Source organism: Anomaloglossus baeobatrachus, chromosome 1 (assembly GCF_048569485.1).
Source record: "Anomaloglossus baeobatrachus isolate aAnoBae1 chromosome 1, aAnoBae1.hap1, whole genome shotgun sequence".
Classification (NCBI taxonomy): domain Eukaryota; kingdom Metazoa; phylum Chordata; class Amphibia; order Anura; family Aromobatidae; genus Anomaloglossus; species Anomaloglossus baeobatrachus.
The window spans coordinates 87,596,305-87,617,595 of NC_134353.1; the positions used below are offsets into that span (position 1 = coordinate 87,596,305).

At 46.6% G+C, this 21,291-nt stretch overlaps 1 protein-coding gene across 10 annotated transcripts in view; it reads right to left on the bottom strand.

Moving 5' to 3' along the window:
* The window catches only part of PROM1 (prominin 1), a 316,884-nt gene that overhangs the window by 248,705 nt on the left and 46,888 nt on the right, over window positions 1–21,291 (bottom strand). For 8 of the 10 annotated variants that reach the window (XR_012753974.1, XR_012753970.1, XR_012753971.1 and 5 more), the window contains one exon: window positions 17,691–18,073. Coding sequence is in view for 3 of the 10 variants with exons in the window: in XM_075346904.1 (XP_075203019.1) it covers window positions 17,691–17,904 (214 nt within the window). In the remaining 7 variants the exon portion in view is untranslated. The remainder of the gene's footprint in view (window positions 1–17,690; window positions 18,074–21,291) is intronic. The other 2 variants (XR_012753972.1, XR_012753973.1) reach the window with 1 other exon arrangement.

Below are 21,291 nucleotides of genomic sequence, written 5' to 3' on the forward strand. Positions count from 1 at the left end.
ACTAATCATTAAATTTCCAGTGTTGAGCAGGACCCATCAAATGAAAAAACCCTTAGATGTTCCTTTTGGCCTTAAAACAGGTTTTTGCTATTGACCTACTTTCCACAGAATTGTCAAAGGACCCTCACACAAATCCTCTTCTAATTATCCAGCAAATTAATTCCACTAGCTTGAACTTCTTCACATGAAACCTAGGTTTCTATGAATGACATTTGGTAAATATTGGGCTATGTCTAACTGCTTCTGGACCACCTATAGACTTTAAATGTTTCGGGCGGTCTGCGTTTTACTCTACAGTCATGTTCTAAAAAGGTTATTGCATAGTAGAGCAGCTACATGTGATGGGAGCAGAGGGCCGACCGATACATCAGATCTCCCCATAAAGAAGGCAGAGATGGTTTATTACAGCCTCTGCTTTCTCCATCGCTGTATACACAGCATTAGCTGCGTGTATAGAATAGGACGTTGTAATGGCGCTTCCTCCTCCGACCCAACGATCATGTAATCACTTGGTAAAATGAAAGAGAAGAAGATGCAGAGTCTGAGGAGTCGCATTCACCTTTGCAGCCGGGAAATTGAGCTTTCAATGTGACTGGGGATAATTTTTCAGTCCCAGTGAGGGTACGGTTCCACTTGCGCATGATGCGAGAGCACTGGAAGCGATATTGAAAGCCTCAGCCAAGGGTCATGTGACTGTGATGCGATCTTGCGATCGGATCACAGCTGTGGAGAAGAGGGAGGGAGCACTTTCTCCCCATCTCCTCCGCTGCTTCTCTCTGCTTACATCGCACTGCAGTAAGATGACATGCAAGTGCAGTACGATGTTTCACACGCTCCCATAGACTTGTATGGGGGTGCGTGAGCCAAGAATTGCTGCCAAACGCTGCATAATAATAATAATAATAATTTATTCATTTATATAGCGCTATTAATTCCATAGCGCTTTACATACATTGGGAACACTGTCCCCATTTTGGCTCACAATCTAAATTCCCTATCTGTATGTCTTTGGAGTGTGGGAGGAAACCAGAGTACCCGGAGGAAACCCGCGCAAACACAGGGAGAACAAACAAACTCCTTTAAGATGGTGTCCTTGGTGAGAATTGAACCCAGGACCTCAGCGCTGCAAGACTGCAGTGCTAACCACTGAGCCACCGTGCCGCCCGATATGGCATGAGAAATCAATCGCAGATGGACACTTCCCCATAGTTTTGCACTAGAGTGAGAGCAATCCGATGTTTTATCAGATTACACTCGTCCGTGCAAAACGCAAGTTGAACCGAGGCCTTAAAGGGATAATCAAATTTAAAATAAATAAATAAATAAATAAATTACATATAAATATTGAAATGCCCCCCCAAAGGTCTTTTATGACCTTTTAGGAGGCTGAAGTTGTGAGATACATGAAAAATAAAAATATAGCAGGAAAAAAAAAGCAAGAGAAAAATTATTCCCAATCCAAAATCTCACAGGCCCTGCACCTGTAAAATCCAACAAAAAAAACAAACAAACATTTCCAATATAGAAAAATAATTGTTATGGAAATTTTAGTACTCCTATGTGGTCGTAAAAAAAAATGTAAAAACACAAAAACAGGTAAAAACCCAAAACATTTTTTATTTTTATCACCAATATCGCCAGATATTTTTTGGCATCATCTCTCCGGTCCTGAGGCACTATTTTGTGATCATATTTTCTGACTTGCTGGATGACAAAAGTTATGTCACAAGCTCTCCATACAACTCTATGAGAGCCAGAACGAGGCTCTCATAGACTTGTATTGAATTGTGACCTCCGGCGTGCTCCATGAAACACTGGGGCAGTTGGCAGGTTAGAAACTGCCGAAGACTGACTGAAGCATCACGGATAACAGATGAAGACATCAGAGGGGGCAGGGACTTGGATGTAGATCACCACTCCAGACATGAATTTAAAAAAAAAAAAAAAAAAATGCTGAAGTTTTGCTTAAAAAAAAAATAAAAAAATGTACACAGTATATACAATACTAAAACTCCAGGAAGCCTTGAAGGCTTTGGACATACTTTTCTATTTCTGGCATGTTTTGGATTAAAGCGCCCATGTGCCCCAGTTTTCCCAGGACATGGTCTGTTTGGCAGCTAAATATCTATATGTCATAAAGTGACGTCATATATCCAACACTAAAAAAAACTGAGAATAGTCTTTTCTCAGTTACCAGTATAGGAATGTATACAAGCATCGGCGGAAATATTGTCCCATTGAAAATCCTGTCTAGTTTATAAAATTAATTTTTATATACCACATTTAGGAATTCTGAGTCCATGAGTTATTTGTGCAGGATTCTTATTTGTTATCCAGACGGGAGAGTGGCTAAAGTGCCATAGAACCTGCCCCAGACAACACATTGACTTGAATGGGAAATATGCAATGCATAATTTGCCCTCTGGGGGAGCTGCAGGAAAATTGAACACTTAAAGGCTTCACCAGAAATTTCCACTGAGCAATGGAGGTCCCAGCAGGGGGACATTTTCTATTATTATTATTACTGTCCAAAGTTAAAACCCTTTCATCCCCAGGTGCAGGTGTGTGGAGTGGTCTCAGGAGGAGTTTTCTACAGCCATCACCTCCCTTTAGTGGAAACTATGACAGGAAACTGATGTGTGGACATGGCAGCCTGGGCCATAAGCCTGCTTTACACGTTACAATTACACATGCGATCTCGTATGTGTGACGCCCTGGACTAGCCAGGGGTCACAGGTAGTCCCACACACCACACCCCACCCTAATAAGGTAATAGCAGCCGCACATTGAAACCCTGAGTCGCCCCTCCCAGGTCCTGACGGTCACACCCAGTGGGGCGGAGTCAGGCGGTTGGCCACGCCCACCGAGGAGTTCGAATGGCCTGGGCCGGGAACACAAGAGGAGAACAGTGTTGACAGTTGACAGAGGAGGAGTGAGGAGAGAACTGGGAACTGTCAGGGGCCTGGGGAGGAGCCTAGGTATCCTTGACGGCCAGGAGGCAGACGGTAGTGCTGCCTGCAGGAGACCGGGAAGACTACCGGTGAAACCGTAAGGGACCGGGACAGGGTAGTGGCCCGCTGGAACCGAACCAGGGAGTCAACTGGATACTGGAGCACCAGGCAGGGTACTCAGACCCCGAACTAGTCCAGAAGCCACTGGATCTTAGTCAAATTAACTGATTGCGGTCTGGACCTCAGGGTCCATTCCCACCTAAGTCCCGATTGAAGGCAACAGCCCAACCAGTACGGATAAATGCCACCGCCAAGGGCCAGAGATCCAAAGGGCCAGCGTCTGCGGGCAAATGGGCTCCTCCGGCGTACACAAGTCAGGGAGTGGACTACCGTTGCGTATTCATAGGAGTCAAAAATCACTACACAGAGGTGCAGGAAAGAGGCGGGCATTACCAACCTTACTATGAGAACACGCAGCCGGCTGCGGGCACCGATCATCACAGAACTTGGTTTACCAGTGACTTGTGTGATTATAATCGTGAGTACAACAGTGCCATCAGGCACCGCACCACAACACTCCGCCCTGCACCCCGGACCTCGCCAACCGGGCCCCGGGACCAACATCCCCTACCCACGGAGGGGTCAACACCTAGCTGTGCCATTACACTGCTCCCGGGAGCCCCCATACCTTTACCGCAGCGGTGGTGTCTACAATCACCGCGACCCGTGGGTGGCGTCATGAACTTTACTAATACAGCGGCTTCGGCCGTGAACCGTCCACCACACCACCCCTACCCGTAGAGCCAGCAAGATCAACCCCCTTTTCGGAGCGCTTGAGCCACCAACAACCTGAGCCCGGATCCGAGCGGCTCGGCAGGCAGCCGAGCCCCCAGGGTGGTACATATGCGATCGCACATGCCCCCATCATATGTGCGGCACGTTCAAGTTGTTGCCCGTGTTGCACAAACGATTAAATTCCGTCACACGTACTTACCTTCCATACGACCTCGATGTGGGCGGCAAACAACCACTTCCTGTAGTGGGAGGGACGTTCGGCGTCACAGCGACGTCACACGGCAGCCGGCCAATAGAAGCAGAGGGGCGGGTATGAGCGGGACGTAAACATCCCTCCCACCTCCTTCCTTCCGCATTGACGGTGGACGCAGGTAAGATGTGTTCATCGTTCCTGGGGTGTCACACACTGCGATGTGTGCTGCCTCGGGAACATTGAACAACCGGACGTTCAGTTTTTAGTAATTGAATGACGTGTATGCGATCAACGGTTTTTCGTTCAATCGCACATAGGTTTCACACACTACAATATCACTAACGATGCCGGATGTGCGTCACTTACGACGTGACCCCGCCGACATCTCGTTAGCTATATTGTAGTGTGTAAAGCCTGCTTTACCGACAACCCTGTAGCCACCATCTTTGTACTTCCATTAAGCCCAGACAAGTCCACAATCATTTGATATATCTTGTATATACTGCAGCAGAGGGATATGCAGTATATCTGTGAAGAAAGCAAATGATCCCTTAACGCTTGGATCATTTACTCAGGCCCTTGGGCAGATTCCCAGGTCCTGCAGTGCTTGGGTTTCCAACCCTGTAATTCTTCCCTAATGTCACGCCTGGATAGCCGCACGGTGAAGACGTGTATCCACTGGTCCAAGATACTGTTCACTAACCCAGAGGGGCAGACCTGAACAGCTACCGAGATCTCATTAAAGCCACAGGTGGTGGACATAGGCTGGCGCTGATAGGTAGACTACAGGTACAGCTGACTCACCCCAGGGCTATGTGGTACTCGGTCCCGGGCCGTATATTTATGGGGAACAGTTCACTGGGTGGCCATTGCCCGCTTCCGTGACCCTGGGGGTCGGCTTGAAAGGGGGATATTTACAGGGGATAATAAAGTTTTGTCGTGACGCCACCTGTGGTGCGCGGCCAGGTCGGTGGCCGCCGCTGCAGGGTTCTTCTCACCGGAGGTCAATGTTGATTGCAGCCAAGATGGAGTTACTCCCCACAGGCGGAGTGGGTGCCCTGGGAGGATGGCCGGCTGGCTGTTAGTGGGCCATGGGCACCGAAGCACAGGACGGTGTCGCCGGTAAATAATGGAAACTGGGCAAGAGCTCCAGTTCAGGTGTTTTACTCACTGGTTAGGAGATTGCCCGAGAGTGTCCTGGTTCACTGCTGGTAAGTCTCTGATTATCCGGTGCAAGTTCCAGGCAGTTACCGATGTCAGTGTAAATGTCCTGTTTGTCCTCGCTGTCCAGCGACTGGCAGAAGGAACCTGGGCTGAGCTCCTGCTCACAAGCCCCAGGCTCCGCAGCAGAAAGATGAACTGTGTCTCGTCCCACCAGAACTGGTGCTCTCCTGCACCCAGTCTGGTCTCATGGGACGTCCCTCCAGCAAAAGCTCTCTATGTTTCATAGCTACCTCCTCTTATACCCCATGTGGCACCCGCCCCACAGCGGTTGTCCTGGTGACCGGGAAGTCCCATACTACTGGATGGCTAACTCTCCCTGTCCACCCCAGTCCACTCCTCCCTGTGGGAAAGGCACCTAACTGCATGTGAATGTGCCTGGTGTGAGCACCGGCAAACCACCTGTCACTTACCCCAGATAGATACTGCTCCTTAATTCAGTTGCAGTACCCTGTAGCGACCAGAGCCTCAGGGGCGCTACACAGCCCCAGGGGATCTCGGTACTTCAGCAGCTGGCGCCAAAGGATGGACATCTGGTATAAGTACAGATGAGGTTGAGCATGGTGCAGACAGGTGCAGACAGGTACTGGTAGACACAGGCTGGTAAAAGGATGCTTGTGGAGATAGGTAGTCACTGGAGGGAAACACAAAGGCTCAGTGGCAGTACTGGGTGGAGGCAAAGAGACATACACTGGTGGGGATAAGGTATGCGTATAACAGCAAGGGAACCTGACAACTAGCTAGAGCAAGGTACACTAACTACACTAACTAAGACTCATTGTACAGGCACCTCTTAATGGAGGAGGATGCTTTAAATACACTGTGCCTTTTAGGCACTAGCTGAGAGGTACTTCTGAGTTAGGTTGCTCAGGCCCTCTAAGAAAAAGGAAAGCAGTGTGGCTGCTCTAAGGCTATATGCAAATGCTGCGTTCTGACTTGACAAATAAACTGCAGCGTTTTGACAACTGTAAACACTGCATTTGACAAAAAATGCATCCAAAATGGATGCATTTTGGATGCATTTTGAATGTGTTTTGGATGCATTTTAAATGCGTTTTGAATGCATTTTGGATGCATTTTTGACAGTTCGGTCCCACTCGGCTCTGCTACATCCCCATAGAGCATGGCTGACTGCGAGACAGAGCCACGCGATCAGAGTGAACTTGGATGAACTTCACCCGACTTCATTGTCATCGCGCGGCTCTGTCTTTTTGCCGCGGCCTGATTTGTAGTCACCGGTGAAAATCCCCTGAGTGACTGAAGTGAGCCGCGCGATCAGCGGTGCCACCACTCAGGTTACCCACGGCCAGCTGCAGTCCTCCACCCGAGAATGCAAATCACCTGAGTAACGGTACTGCTGCTCACTTCAATCACTCGGGCGACTTGCTGTCACAGTTGGAGGATCCAGCAGTGGCCTTGGGTAACCTGATTGACGTCATCGATGATAGCGTGACTCACTTCAGTTGCCGCTCTCAGTCAGCTTCCGATGTAGCAGAGCTGAAAGCATCGTGGGACCTCATGTGGATTACGTCGGATCTGGAGGGCTGTTTGGGGATTAATAAAGTGGTGAAAGAGGGTGGGTTTTTTTTTGTCTTTTATTCCAAATAAAGGATTTTTTAGGAGTATGTGTTTATTTTCTTTAACTTACAGGTTAATCATGGGAGGGGTGTCTCATAGACGCCTGCCATGATTAACCTAGGACTTAGTGGCAGCTATGGACTGCCATTAACTCCTTATTACCCCAATTGCCATTGCACCAGGGCAATTCGGGATGAGCCGGGTAGAGTCCCGGGACTGTCGCATCTAATGGATGCGGCAATTCTGGGCGGCTGCTGGCTGATATTTTTAGGCTGTGGGGCTCCCCATAACGTGGGGCTCCCCATCCTGAGAATACCAGCCTTCAGCCGTGTGGTTTTACCTTGGCTAGTATCAAAATTGGGGGGGATCGCACATCGTTTTTTTTAAATTATTTCACTGCACGATATAGACCCACCTACTGGCGGCTGTGATTGGTTGCAGTGAGACAGCTGTCACTCAGCGTTGGGGCGCGTTTGAATGCAACCAATCATAGGCATCGGTGGGCGGGGGAAGCAGTGAATACATAGTTACATAGTTCCTTAGGTTGAAAAAAAGCCCAAGGTCCATCTAGTTCAACCTTCCTCCACCAGTTCTACATTTGGTCACTAAGTCATTTATAACCAACAATGTTGTGTGTACTGAGAAAATCATCCAGCCCTTGTGTAAAAGCTGTTATAGTATCTGCCATTACTACCTATTGTGGTCGGCATTCCACAGTCTGACTGCTCTAACTGTAAATAACCCTTTCCTATTTAGCGGTCGGAATCACTTTTCTTCCACTCGCAGTGAGTGCCCCCTGCTCCTTAGTATTGTCTTTGGAAGGAATAAGTCATGTGCCAGTCCTTTATATTGACCACACATGTATTTATACATATAAATGAGATCTCCTCTGAGACGTCTTTTTTCTAAGCTAAACATATCTAACTTTTTCAACCTCTCATTATATGTGACCCTTTCCATTCCTTGTAGTAGTCCAGTTGCCCGCCTTTGAACTGACTCTAACTTCTGAATGTCCTTTTTAAAAAATGTGGAGCCCAAAACTGGATCCCATATTCCAGATGTGGCCTTACAAGTGATTTATAGAGGGGTAACAATACGTTGGGATCATGGGATCTAATCTCTCTTTTTATATACCCTAAAATCTTGTTTGCTTTTGCAGCTGCTGCCTGACTTTGAGTGCTCCTGCTCAGCTTATTTGTAATTAGAATACCCAAGTCCTTCTCCTGGTCTATAGTTCGAGTTTACTTCCATTTAATGTATACGCAGCTATAGGATTATGTCGCGGGCGGAGGAGGGGGACGCCGCGCTCTCCCACTGCTGCTCGGGTCCGGCTGCCGCGGCTGCTGCGGGCTGCCGCTGCTCGGTGGCTTGAGCGATGGGCCGGATCCCGGGGACTCGAGCGGCGCTCCTCGCCCATGAGTGAAAAGGGGAATTGGGTGTGAGGATAGTTTATTGTCCGTGACGCCACCCACGGTTGTGGTGATTAGGTGTACACCACCGCTGCTCTGGCTGGGGATCCCGGGAGTGATGGTATGGAGCAGCCAGTTGTTGTGTTGCCCCTCCGTGGGTAGGGGTTGGTGATCCCGGGGCCCGGTGATGGGGTTGTTGGATGGTGGACAGGCGGGCTATGGGGCCTGTGGAGGTGCAGGGGCGCAGGGGCAGCGCTGTGCCGCACGGCACGGAAGTACTCACTCAGCCAGTAAACACGACACAGTTCTCGGTAAACAAACGGCTGGTTGGACGGGTCCCTCAGACGGTTGCGCTGCTGATATCCCCCCTGCAGTTGACGGTGACGGTCTCTTCCCTGCACCTATGTGTTGTTGTTTGGTAGCGATGGGTTCCCACCGGTAACCCGCTCCCCAGCTTAGATATGAGCCGGAGGAGCTCCACTCTTGCCCGCAGGCGCTGGCCCTGGGAAACTGGTGCCTTGGCGGTGGCGGTGTCTCCCCTTAACGGTCGGACTGTTGCCTTCAAACGGGACTTGGTTGTTGGGAGACAGTCGTCCCCTTCACTCACGGATTTGGCAAATTCGGCGACTGCTAGCCTTGCCGGGATCCGAAAGGCCCCTGCCCTGGTGCTGACTAATCTTCGTATACCGCTCCGGTACTGCCGGGTCACCACCCGTCCACGGTCCTTCCGGCAACCTCCAATCAGTCTCGCCTGCAGACGGTCACCGCCGTCTGCCAACCTTGCTGTCTCAGTCCGGGGCACACACCCGGACCAACTTCAGGCTTCACTACTCTCACTTTTCTGTCACTTCAGCTTTTCTCCTTAGCTCCACTACTACTTCACTTCCTTCTACTTTCACTTCCTTAACTGTTCTGCCTGGTTCTCCCGCCTCCAGGGCTGTGAACTCCTCGGTGGGCGGAGCCAACCGCCTGGCCCACCCCCTGGTGTGGACACCAGCCCCTGGAGGAAGGCAACAAGGATTTTAGTTTTGACCTTGTGTGTACCTGCAGGGAATGTGGGGTGCATGTGGTGTTGTGACCTGTGACCCCTGGCTTGCCCAGGGCGTCACAATTACTCCATCCTAGGTGCACTACTTTACATTTATCAACATTAAATCTCATTTGCCAAGTGTCTGCCCATTCTGACATCTTATCCAGGTCTTTTTGTAATATTGTACTGTCAAGGTCAGTTTTTAATATCCTACATAGTTTGGTGTCATCAGAAAAGACTGACACTTTACTATCAATCCCATCCACAAGGTCATTAATAAAGAGATTAAAAAGAATCGGTCCTAGCACAGATCCCTGCGGCACCCCACTGCTGACTATAGCCCATTTAGAGAATGTTCCATTTATGACTACTCTTTGTTTCCTATCTTTTAGCCAATTCCTTACCCAGTTGCATATAGTTTCCCCTAGTCCCTGCTTCTGGAGCTTTAGTATAAGGCTATTATGTGGTACAGTATCAAATGCCTATGCAAAGTCCAAATAAATCACATCAGCTGCATTACCAATATCCAGGTTTGCACTTACCCCCTCATAGAACCCCAACAGGTTGGTTAGACACTATTTATCTTTCATGAATCCATGCTGTCTGTCAGTTATTATATTATTTTCTGCAACATATTTTTGCATGTCATCCCTTAAAATGCCCTCGAAAACTTTGCATACTACTGATGTCAGGCTTACTGCACGGTAGTTGCCTGGATCTACCCTCTTACCTTTCTTAAATATCGGTACCACATCAGCAATCCTCCAATCCTGAGGCACCAACCCTGTTACAAGTGAGTCTAAAAAGATGAGATACAGCGGTCTGTCGATTACAAGATGGAACAATGAGCGGCCGGCATTTTCAAAAGCAGGAGAAGCCGCTGGAGCAGTGTGACAGCGGTGCATTTACGCAGCAGTTTAAAACGCTGCGTAAACGCATGAAAAAACGCAACGTGCACACACAGCCTAAGCGCGATCCCGAGAGCCCTGCTGCGCATGCACAGGCCTCGGAAGCATGAGGATGGGAAAGGAGCTGTAAAGGGTCATGGAGTAGCAGGGGGGAGAGTGTCGGTGCCCCTAATGAACCACATGGACCTCAGGAGCCGGGGGACAGGACAGGAGCTGAGGGGGAATGAGGAAGCAGCAGGGTGAGAGCGCTGCCGCTCCTCTCATATGGAATGTGGGGGCGTCGATGGTGTAACACCTAAAGTGTGCACCCACATGCAGAGTTCACTAGTGAATGCTGTGGTGTAGGAAGTTCTTTGTATGTGGAGTTAGCATGCAATGCACTCCCTTCCCACTCCTTATTTCATATTGTGTTGCAATTTCTTGTGGGATGTATGCAACAGATGCAGCATATCCTATCCTGTGAGATGTATGCAGCAGAAGCAGCATATACTATCTGATTTATGTACACTATCCTCAGTGTCTCCTATGTGATTTATATACAGTAGAGTTTCAGTGTATCCTTTTGCGATCTATATATAGCAGTTTCAGTGTATCCTATTTGAGATTTTATATATACATTTTATATATATATATATATATATATATATATATATATATATATATATATATATATACATACACACACACACACACATATACACATACACACAGTATATATACACATATACATACACACACAGCAATATCAGCGCTTCCTAAGTGATTTTTATACAGCAGCCTCAGTGTATCTATCTGTGATGTACAGCGGTTGAAATAAGTATTGAACACATCACTAATTTTTTAAGTAATTATATTTCTAAGGTGCTATTAAAAGGAATTTCTCACCAGATGATGGTAATAACCCACCCATTCCACATAGACAAATAAATTAAACCATAGAGGTCCAAAAACTTAGTGATGTGTAATAGTGAGAAATGACAGGAAAAAACGTTTTGAACACATGAAGAAAAAGAGGTGCAAAAAGCTATGGGAAGTCATGACACCAGCTTAAATCTATTGGTAATAAGAAAGAAATCCTGTCACATAGTAAAAAATAATATCAGCTGGTTTAACTGTTCGCCGATAAAAAGGTATCTCATTGCCAAGGTGCCACACAAGAAACATTTTATGATTGGTAAAATCAATGAGCTGTCTCAAAACCTTAGCAACCTTATTGTTGCAAAACATATTGATGGCATTGGTTGCAGAAGAATTTCTAAACTACTGAAGGCTCCAGTGAGCACTGTGGGGTCCATAATCCTAAAGTGGAAAGATCATCATTTCACCATAAACTTGCCACAACCAGGCCATCCCTACAAGATTTCAGACAGAGGAGTGAAAAGAATTATCAGAAGAGTTGTCTAAGAGCCAAGAACCACCTATGGAGAGCTACAGAAGGACCTGGAATCAGAAGGTACAATTGTTTCAAAGAAACAATAAGTAATACACTCAACCCCCATGGCCTGTTTGCACGCTCACCACGCAAGACTCCATTGCTGAACAAAAAGCGTGTTCAAAGGCATTTAACGTTTGCTCAACAACATTTAGAGAAGCCTGTGAAATACTAGGTGAATAAAGTGTGGTCACATGGGAACAAAATTGAACTCTTGATACAAAACACAACATGTCTGGAAATCAACACTGCATATCACTGCAAAAACACCATACCAACACTGAAGAACATCATGGTGTGGGGCTGTTTTTCAGTATAAGGCACTGGCTTCTTACATGTCATTGAAGGAAGGACGAATAGACAAATGTTCTGAGACATTCTTGATAAAAATCTGCTGCCATCTACCAAAATGATGACGAGGGTGGACATATCAGCAGAACAATGATCCCAAACACACAGCCAAGAAAGTTTTCAATTAGTTTTATATAAAGAAAATTAAGCCGCTAGAATGGCCCAGCTAAACACCTGACCTGAGTCTAATAGAAAAAAATAAATAAATTAGACATATATATAGACATATATATATATATATATATATATATATATATACTAGCTGTACTACCCGGCTTCACCCGGGTTAATAACTGTTGTTAACAAAATAGAATGTATAAACATTCCCGGGATAGAATGTATAAATAGAATGTATTAACGGCCCGGGATAGTAACCGTCTCTCTGTTTCTCTCCCATTCTCTGTCTGTCTCCCCCTCTGTATATATCTCTCTGTCTCTCTCTCTCTTTGTCTGTCTCTTTCCCTGTCTGTCTCTGTCTCTTTCTCCGTCTGTCTCAATCTCCTTCCCTGTCTGTCTGTCTATCTCTGTCTCTTTCCTTGTCTGTCTCTTTCCATTTTTCCTTCTGTCTCTTTCCCTGTGTCTGTCTCTTTGTCTGTCTCTTTACCTGTCTTTGTCTGTCTCTTACCCTGTCTGTCTCTTTCCCTTTCTTTCCCTGTCTGTCTGTTTAACTGTGTCTGTCTCTGTCTCTTTGTCTGTGTCTGTCTCTTTCCCTGTCAGTCTGTCTCTTTGTCTGTCTGTTTTTGTGTCTGTCTCTTACCCTGTCTGTCTGTTTCTTACCCTGTCTGATCTATTTCCCTGTCTCTCTCTCTCTTTGTCTGTCTGTCTCTTTCCCTGTCTGTCTCTGTCTCTGTCTCCGTCTGTCTCAATCTCTTTTCCTGTCTGTCCATCTCTGTCACTTTCCCCGTCTGTCTCTTTCCCTGTCTTTCTCTGTCTGTCTCTTTCCCTCTCTTTCCCTGTCTGTTTCCCTGTGTCTGTCTGTCTCTTTGTCTGTGTCTGTCTCTTTGTGTCTGTCTCTTACCATGTCTATGTCTGTTTCTTACCCTGTCTGTGTCTGCCTCCTTCCCTGTCTGTGTCTGTCTCTTTCCCTGGCTGCATTGTGACACGCCAACATTCCATATAAGGGCGTGGCTGCACATTCTTCTGAAGTTCTGGCTGCACTGTGGCTCCCAGCTCCATTCGCTTTAATGGAGGCAGGTTTTTTGGTGAATAACTGTAAAGAGCGGGGTTAAAATTTCCCCTCAAAACATAGCCTATGATGCTCTCGGGGTGCAGAAGTGTGAGTGTGCAAAATTTTGTGGCTGTAGCTGCGACAGTGCGGATGCCAATCCCGGACATACACACACACATACATACACACATTCAGCTTTATATATTATATATATTTGCCCATTCAGGAAGGGGCTAAACTTTGTTACTCTAAAATCATTCTGATATGTGGTGTCAAAGTTGTTCTAGACAGTTACACACAATTTCAAGGTCACTCTTGCTGTCAGGGAATAGAAACAACCATGTTTGTATACAAGGCCTGAGAACCTGCATTAATCATGATGAACGGACATAAGTGCAAAGCTGGTACCAGTGGATGAGTGCTTTCTCTTGTACACACAGCAGGAGCCCCCACACTTCTTCCAATGTACAGCAGGAGCCCCCACACAGCCTGCAATGTACAGAAGAAGCCCCCACACAGCCTCCTATACACAGCAGGAACCCCCACACAGCCTCCTGTGCACAGCAGGAGCCCCCACACAGCCCCCTATGCACAGCCTTTTCAGTCTTTGAATATAAATGTGGATATTTCCATTTATAGAAAACAAGAAGAGAGTTTGAAATTTGTGAGAAAATAAAACATAATGGATAATAAAAAGTTGCAGCCTTTCTTCTTATTATATTATAGAGAAAACTCAGAAAACCCTATTAACAAGCATTTCATCCAGGATAGAGACGGTAACCTTTCAAGCTTAGGGGAGGGAAACCAAACTCCATTATTATTATCCTAAATCTGTTTATTTAAGGAAATGCATAAAAGAAGTGGAAAAATTGGATGGTATTATCCTATTTTAGACATCAGTTTCCATGGTTTCATAAACTATAGCTCTTCTATGGTAGAAGAACGGTGGAAGCCACAAATCTGTCGGAATAATTAAAATGAACAACACCCAACGTTCTTCACACACGCGGCAGTATGTGCTGATGATTACCAGTTATTATATCACCGACGGGGACGAAAAAGATAAAATTCATGTTCTTGTGAACAGTTCTTTAGAGATGGCCGCACACCCATAACCAATGATTCATGCCTTTCTCTCCAGCCTTATTAATATTTAACACATGGCCAGGCTGCAATTGCCAAAAAAATCTACTTTTTTTAAAAAAATTTTTAAAAAAAAGGTATATTCCCATCTCCAAAGTCCTGTCCTAATATGTAGTAGGTTTAATAAGATTAGCAAATATCTCCAATTAGAAATGTAGTATAGTTCTGACTCGCCCACCCCAGGGCCTTAGGTGACTCGGTGTCGGGCCGGACTAGTCCACGGTAGTCAGCGGTGGCGGGGCCCGATTCCGTGACCCTGGTGGAGTCAATTAATGTGGCGATCTTGGGGGAGATGGTGATAATGTTTATATAAGATTCGTGACGCCACCTGTGGTAATTTGCAGCTATGGAGCCGCAGCTGCTGGAAGGAACCTCCGGGGCTGATGTTATGGCAGCTGAGGTGTTTCTTGCTCTCCACAGGTAGAGCGGGTACCCCGGGGCAAACTTTAGTGCTTGGTAAAGTCTATGGTGTTTATGGACGAGGTGCAGGATAAAGCAGACGACACACGGCTTGCAGTTAAGATGTTTACTCACTGTTCAGTTCAATGCGGTAGCTACCCGGTTACCCACGGAATGCCAGGATCCGCCTTCAGGGGCCGCCGCCAATTCCGGATAGGTCAAGGGTCAGTCCCAGTGTACCCCTTTTTGTGTGTGTCCTTTTCTGACTGGCTTCCTAGCCTTCAACTGTTTTAGATGGTCTTGGCCTCCACCACAGGGTCTGTACAAAGGGGGCTGACCGCAGTCGTATCTTACCCTCTTCACCGGGGGTCTGTGGCGGGATGTGGCCCTGGGTGCTTGCAACGATCTCCCAGGCCTTCGGTTTTACTTTTGAGGAATTGTCTTTCTTCCCTCTGTCTAGGGACTGTCCCTGAATGCAGCCAGATCCCTCCACCAGATGTTGTCAGTGGAACAGGTCAAGGGACAATTGCCCTTCCGTGGCCCTGGAATCCTTTCTTTATTTGGGTGTCACCTGGGCCTAACTAGACCCCAGGATCTTCACCAGGAACCTCCTTCTGTCTCTGGCCTTTCTCTCCGCTGTCCTCTCCTGACAGCCCACCTCCTCACGCCTTCTCTCTCACTGCCTGACAGGCTGACTGACTGCCCAGACTCACTGACTTTGAACTTCCTTGCTCCTGTTTCTACTCTCACTTTCTGACTCCTCCCACACACCCACTGACTAGGCCCCACCCACACTGTTGGGACCAGAAATGGGACTTATGGCCCCATGAATACATCTATGGGGGTTGCTGCCACTATCCCTGACCCAGTGTATGCCTACCAATTGGTGTGTGCAAGTTTTGCCTGCACACCGGTAGTTGACCCCATTCTTCCCCGTGATGGGATACCACACCTCTGGCTGAGGTGCAATATCTCTGTGGAGACGGTAGCCTCAGGGGCGCCACAGTGCTCCTGATTAGCTATGTCACTTACTTCATGTGCAGGACATTGCAGCTTAGCTATCCATGGTTCCGACCATGAGCAACTAAGTAACTGTCCCTATATGAGTGGTCGTAACCATGGATAATCCAAGCTGCAATGCTTTGCAGATGAGGTAAGAATCATAGTTAATCAAGAGAACTATACTACATTTCTAATTGGAGGTTTAGCTCATATTATTACACCTACTAAATAATGGGATAGGATTACTTGAGAGCATTACCATTATTAAAAAGTATTGACAAAACTTGTAAATTAAACAAAAAGTGCAAAGGCATAAAATGAAGTGATACAAAAGAGTCATTATTAGAACCAATTTAACTCCAAAGACAATGATAAATTGGGGCCATAATTCCCTAAAATGTCTCTTATCTTACGAATACTGTATGTACCTTGAGGGAATATGTAGAGTATCGGAGATCATGAGAAAATGTAGAATCTGGACCCACGATTATCCTTCTAAAAATCAAGATCTTCCTTTGTCCCTACCATTCAATATTCCATTTCTTAAACCATAAGCCTTAGATTTTAAAATATTTGGCTCTTAGACTAGTCTACCCCTTCTGTGCCACATTTGGTAGCATGGCATGGTGGCTCAGTGGTTAGCATTGCAGTCTTGCAGCGCTGGGGTCCTGGGTTCAAATCCCACCAAGGACAACATCTACAAGGAGTTTGTATTTTCTCCCTGTGTTTGCGTGGGTTTCCTCCTGGTTCTCTGCTTTTATCCTGGGTTCAAATCCCACCAAGGACAACATCTACAAGGAGTTTGTATTTTCTCCCTGTGTTTGCGTGGGTTTCCTCCTGGTTCTCTGCTTTTATCCTGGGTTTATATCCTACTAAGGACAACAGCTGCAAGGAGTTTGTATGTTCTCCCCGTGTTTGCGTGGGTTTCCTTCGGGTTCTCCGGTTTCCTCCCATAATCCAAAGACATACTGATAGGGAATTTAGATTGTGAGCCCCAATGGGGACAGTGATGCGCTATGGAATTAATGGCGCTATGTAAGTGAATAAATATTATTATTGTTTTGTGGGTATGGGGTAAGTTTACTTTTATTTATGGATCTCGCAATTTGTATTAGACTATCAAACAAAGAATAGAAGAGCATGAAGTGGCACTCACCATTCATTTTCTCTTTATTATGGGTAAGTGCCCCTTCATGCTCTTTTATTCTAGGTTTGCTTGGATTAAGTTATCCCCCAAAAATATAGAGTGCTTATGCTTATTACACTCATCCAAGCATCACTGAAATCTTTTACATTTTTATTAGAGTAGCACCAGTTTTTTACATGAGAATACCTTTACATTATGTAATGGAGGTCTGTTCTCTTGTAAACAGGATCATTGAATGGCAGCACAAGGGAAAGGGAAACTATTATCTAAGGAAATACTGGAAAATCTTCTTCCCCTCTCCCTTGAACCATGATCTTAAAATATGTATGAAAGAATGGGTTTTCAGCCCACCTAGAATATGGTACATAATCTATAATGGGGGTGGCTGGCAGGGTTGGTGTGCCACTACCCCCTCTGGATGTCCCAGGGGACTACTACTCCCAACATATTCTCTGAGGCCAAAGCTCTGCCTGTGGAGAGCTGTACCATCCGAGCTGCATTATCATCCGCCCCAGAGAGAAGACATCCTGCAGCGGTGGCGCCCCTTGTAGGCGCATACCTCAGGTGGCCTCACGAATAACAACCCCCAGCCTCATCTTCCCCCATTTAATTGACACCACCGGGGTCACGGAACCGGGCCAGGCCGCTGTGACATCCCAAACCGGCCCGGTGACGTGTAGCCCTCCCCCACAAAACCCACGGGCGCGTCTTAGTGCCAACAAGACATTGTCCCTCAATCAGGGAACTTTAGCTATAGGGCTAGAAGAGCAAACTGAATATATTATCCCTATAAGGCCTATGACGTTACCATTACAGCCAAATATATATCCAGCCTTAATGTTGATGGGAACCAAAAATGATTACAACATGGATTCTAATTCAGCCCGTAATAATCACGTGTAGGTGACATATCGTTGCGTCTCAAATAAGACCAGAGTAAATAATGCAGGTATCGGCACGTACCTTGAGGAAATGCATTGGGCTGTACAATATATAGGAATCCTTGTACTAGGTGAAACAACAAGCCTATAGGTCCTGGCTCATGGTAGGCGTTGGTGTCGTAGCTTCCAGTCGGTACGTATCCAAAATCCAATGGTGCAATACTGTAAGAAAGGGATTTTTCGGAAACAGTACTTCCACAGAGCAGCATCATTACTATATAAAGTTTAAGAGCCATCAGTGCCCCAACCACATGGGCCTTGGAGGTGGTGGGCTGGAGATCGTCGTCGCTTCTCTTTTGTTGTGTTGTTGAGAGCAGCTGATGTCCTTAGTCCTCTGTCTGATCTGAACGTCTGCTCACTTGGAGGTAGGAAGGGATTTAGTAGACAGGATCTTACAGGTCACTGCTGGGAAGAGGAGAGACAAAATCATATTAACGTCCATGGATTAAGGAGGTTACTCAGTAGCTGCCTTCCAGGATACCAGAATAGGAGCAGGGAGTCTCAAACTTAGCAGTTGGGTATATGGGCCGCACACAGAGAAAAAATAATTTGGGGACCCGGATTCTTTCAAAGACATTTTTAGTGGTACCATGTTTGGTTTTTTTTTATACACCTTTGGATCACTGTTTTTGAACATTATTTGCTCGTTTATTATAAACACATGTGCACTTTTTTGTTTAAATATAAAAAAATATTTTTGATTAAAAAAAGTTACGCTTTATTTTGATTTTTTTTTTTTTGCATTTTATCCCCATATAGTAATTTTGGACAACATCTCGTAATAATGTACCATTCTGGTCCCCTTGTAGTAATGTGCCCATCCTGGTCCCCATACTGTACTAATATCCCAATCATTGTCCACACTCTGTAGTAATGTGCCCATCTCTGTCCCTATCCTGTAGTAATGTGCCCATCCTAGTCCCCATCCTGTAGTAATGTGCCCATCCTTGTGCCCATCCTGTAGTAATGTGCCATCCTTGTGCCCATCCTGTAGTAATGTGCCCATCCTTGTGCCCATCCTGTAGTAATGTGCCCATCCTTGTGCCCATCCTGTAGTAATGTGCCATACTTGTGCCCATCCTGTAATGTGTCCATCCTGTAGTAATATGTCCCATCCATGTCCCCATCCTGTAGTAATGTACCCATTTTTGTCCCCATCCTGTACTAATGAGCACATCTTTGTCCCCATTCTGTAATAATGTGCCTATCCTGTAGTAATGTGCTCATCCTAGTACCGATCCTGTTGTATTGTGCCCCATCTTTGTGCCCATCCTGTATTAATGTACCCATTCTTGTGCCCATCCTGTAATGTGTCCTTCCTGTAGTAATGTGATCATCTTGTCCCTTGTAGTAAAGTGCCCATCCTTGTTCCCTTTTACTAATGTGCCAATGAAGGTTATCTTTTTGTATTAATGTCCCCTTTACTGGTCGTCTTCTTGTAGCAATGTCTATTCTTCATATACACATACAAAACCAAAACATTCTTCTCACCTGTCCTCCGTTCCCTCGGCGTCCTCTTCCCTGCTTCTTGTGGCCCGCAGGCACGTGCCCCCTTATTGATCGAGAAAGTGCAGCAGACGCAGCCATCAGCGCTTTATTTGGGATTAATGTTTTCCCGGCGCTGTGCAGATTCAAGCTCTCAGAACAAATATTCCAATAACAGCCGCCGGTCAATCAGAGGCCAACAGCTGAAGCTATGACTTCAGCTGTTGGTCTCTAATTGGCCAGTGGCTGCTGTTGGAATACTTGTGCAGAGAGCTTTAAACTGTACAGCGCCGGGAAAACATTAATCTCAAATAAAGCGCTGATGGCTGCAGCTCCTGCACTTTCTGCGATCGTTAAGGGCAGCACGTGCCTGCGGGCCTCAAGAAGCAGATTGAGGGGCCACATGTGGCCCACGCGCCCGTGTGTTTCAGTCTTCTGGTCTAGGTCATAATATATTATTGCTAACGAGACTTCGTCTTTAATAAAGTCTACATCTACAACTGTCTACAGTACTATTTGCGGCAGATGAAATTATGCATAATTTATTTCGCTTTCAGCCAGCAGATGGCAGCAAATACAGTTAAAGTGTTTTACGGCTTGCTGTGAAATGGAATTTAAAATTTGGCTTCATTTTTAGAAAATAAATATTTTAATACATTATACTGTAATAACGATCCAGATCTAAAGAAACACTTAAAATATCAATGCATCAACATTCTTAATATATTTTTACAGACAGAATATGAATTAATATTTTGTATTATGAAATAATCACACAGTAAATATGTAAACATATGATGTAGGCTATAATCCAACCATGAGTTTTTGATGCTGTGTATTTTTGCACTACATGTCAATTTATTTTGCGGGTATGCAGAGTTATGTGCAGATTTTACCCATAAGCGGGCTTTACACTCTGCGACATCGGTACCGATATCGCTAGCGTGCGTACCCGCTCCCATCGTTTGTGTGACACGGGCGAATCGCTGCCCGTCGCGCACAAAATCGCGCACCCCCGTCACAAAGACTTACCTGTCCTGCGACGTCGCTCTTGCCGGCGATCCGCCTCCTTTCTAAGGGGGCTGGTCGTGCGGCGTCACAGCGACGTCACACGGCAGGCGTCCAATAGAAGCGGAGGGGCAAAGATGAGCGGGACGTAAACATCCCGCCCACCTCTTCCTTCCGCATTGGCGGTGGAGGCAGGTAAGGAGATGTTCCTCGCTCCTGCGGTGTCACACACAGCGATGTGTGCTGCCGCAGGAACAAGGAACAACATCGCTAATTAGAAGAGAACGATTTTTTGTTTTAGGACTACCTCTCCGCGGCAAACGATTTTGCCCGCTTTTGCGATCATTTTAGGTTGCACAAAAGTGTCACACGCTGCGATATCGTTAATGACGCCGGATGTGCGTCACTAATGACATGACCCCGACGATAAAACATTAACGATATCGTAGCGTGTAAAGCCCCCTTTAGACTTGCATTAGTTTCCTTAACCAAGAATCAGCAAAAACATTGGTGCATGCCCTCATCATCTCACGCCTCGACTACTGCAACCTCCTGCTCTGTGGCCTCTGTGCCGCCCCCACGTCAGCAGTCGGGATGCTCGGATCCGGATCCACAGTGGCAAGAGGGGTTTCCGGACTCGGGGGTCGAGCGGACACTCAAATAAAAAGGGACGTATATGTACGGGGATTGTTGTAGATACTTCGTGACGCCACCCACGGTGTGTGGTAATATGGAAAACCACCGCTGCTGTTGGAAGGCACCCGGGGGCGATGGAATGGCAGCTGGATGTTAACCCCTCCGTAGGTAGGGGTGGATGTCCCGGGGCTCAGTGCAATGGATTGGGAGTGACGGGTGCAGTCCACGGCTTGGACCGGGTGGTGCAGGAGTACTCACGATATAAGGCAATAACTGACACAAGTCCAGGAATTAACCAAGTTGCTGGTAACTGGTGCCCTTGGATGCTATGAGGACAGGCCCCACACCCAGGGGTGTAATCCAGGTGCTTTTTTCCTACCTGTTGTCTGTGTCTGCTCCGTGCACGGGTCTGGATCGGGTCCCGACAGTCGGCACCGGGGGGTCACTACCCTGTCCCGGTCCACTTCGGTTCCCCACAAGAGGCTGGCCTTTTT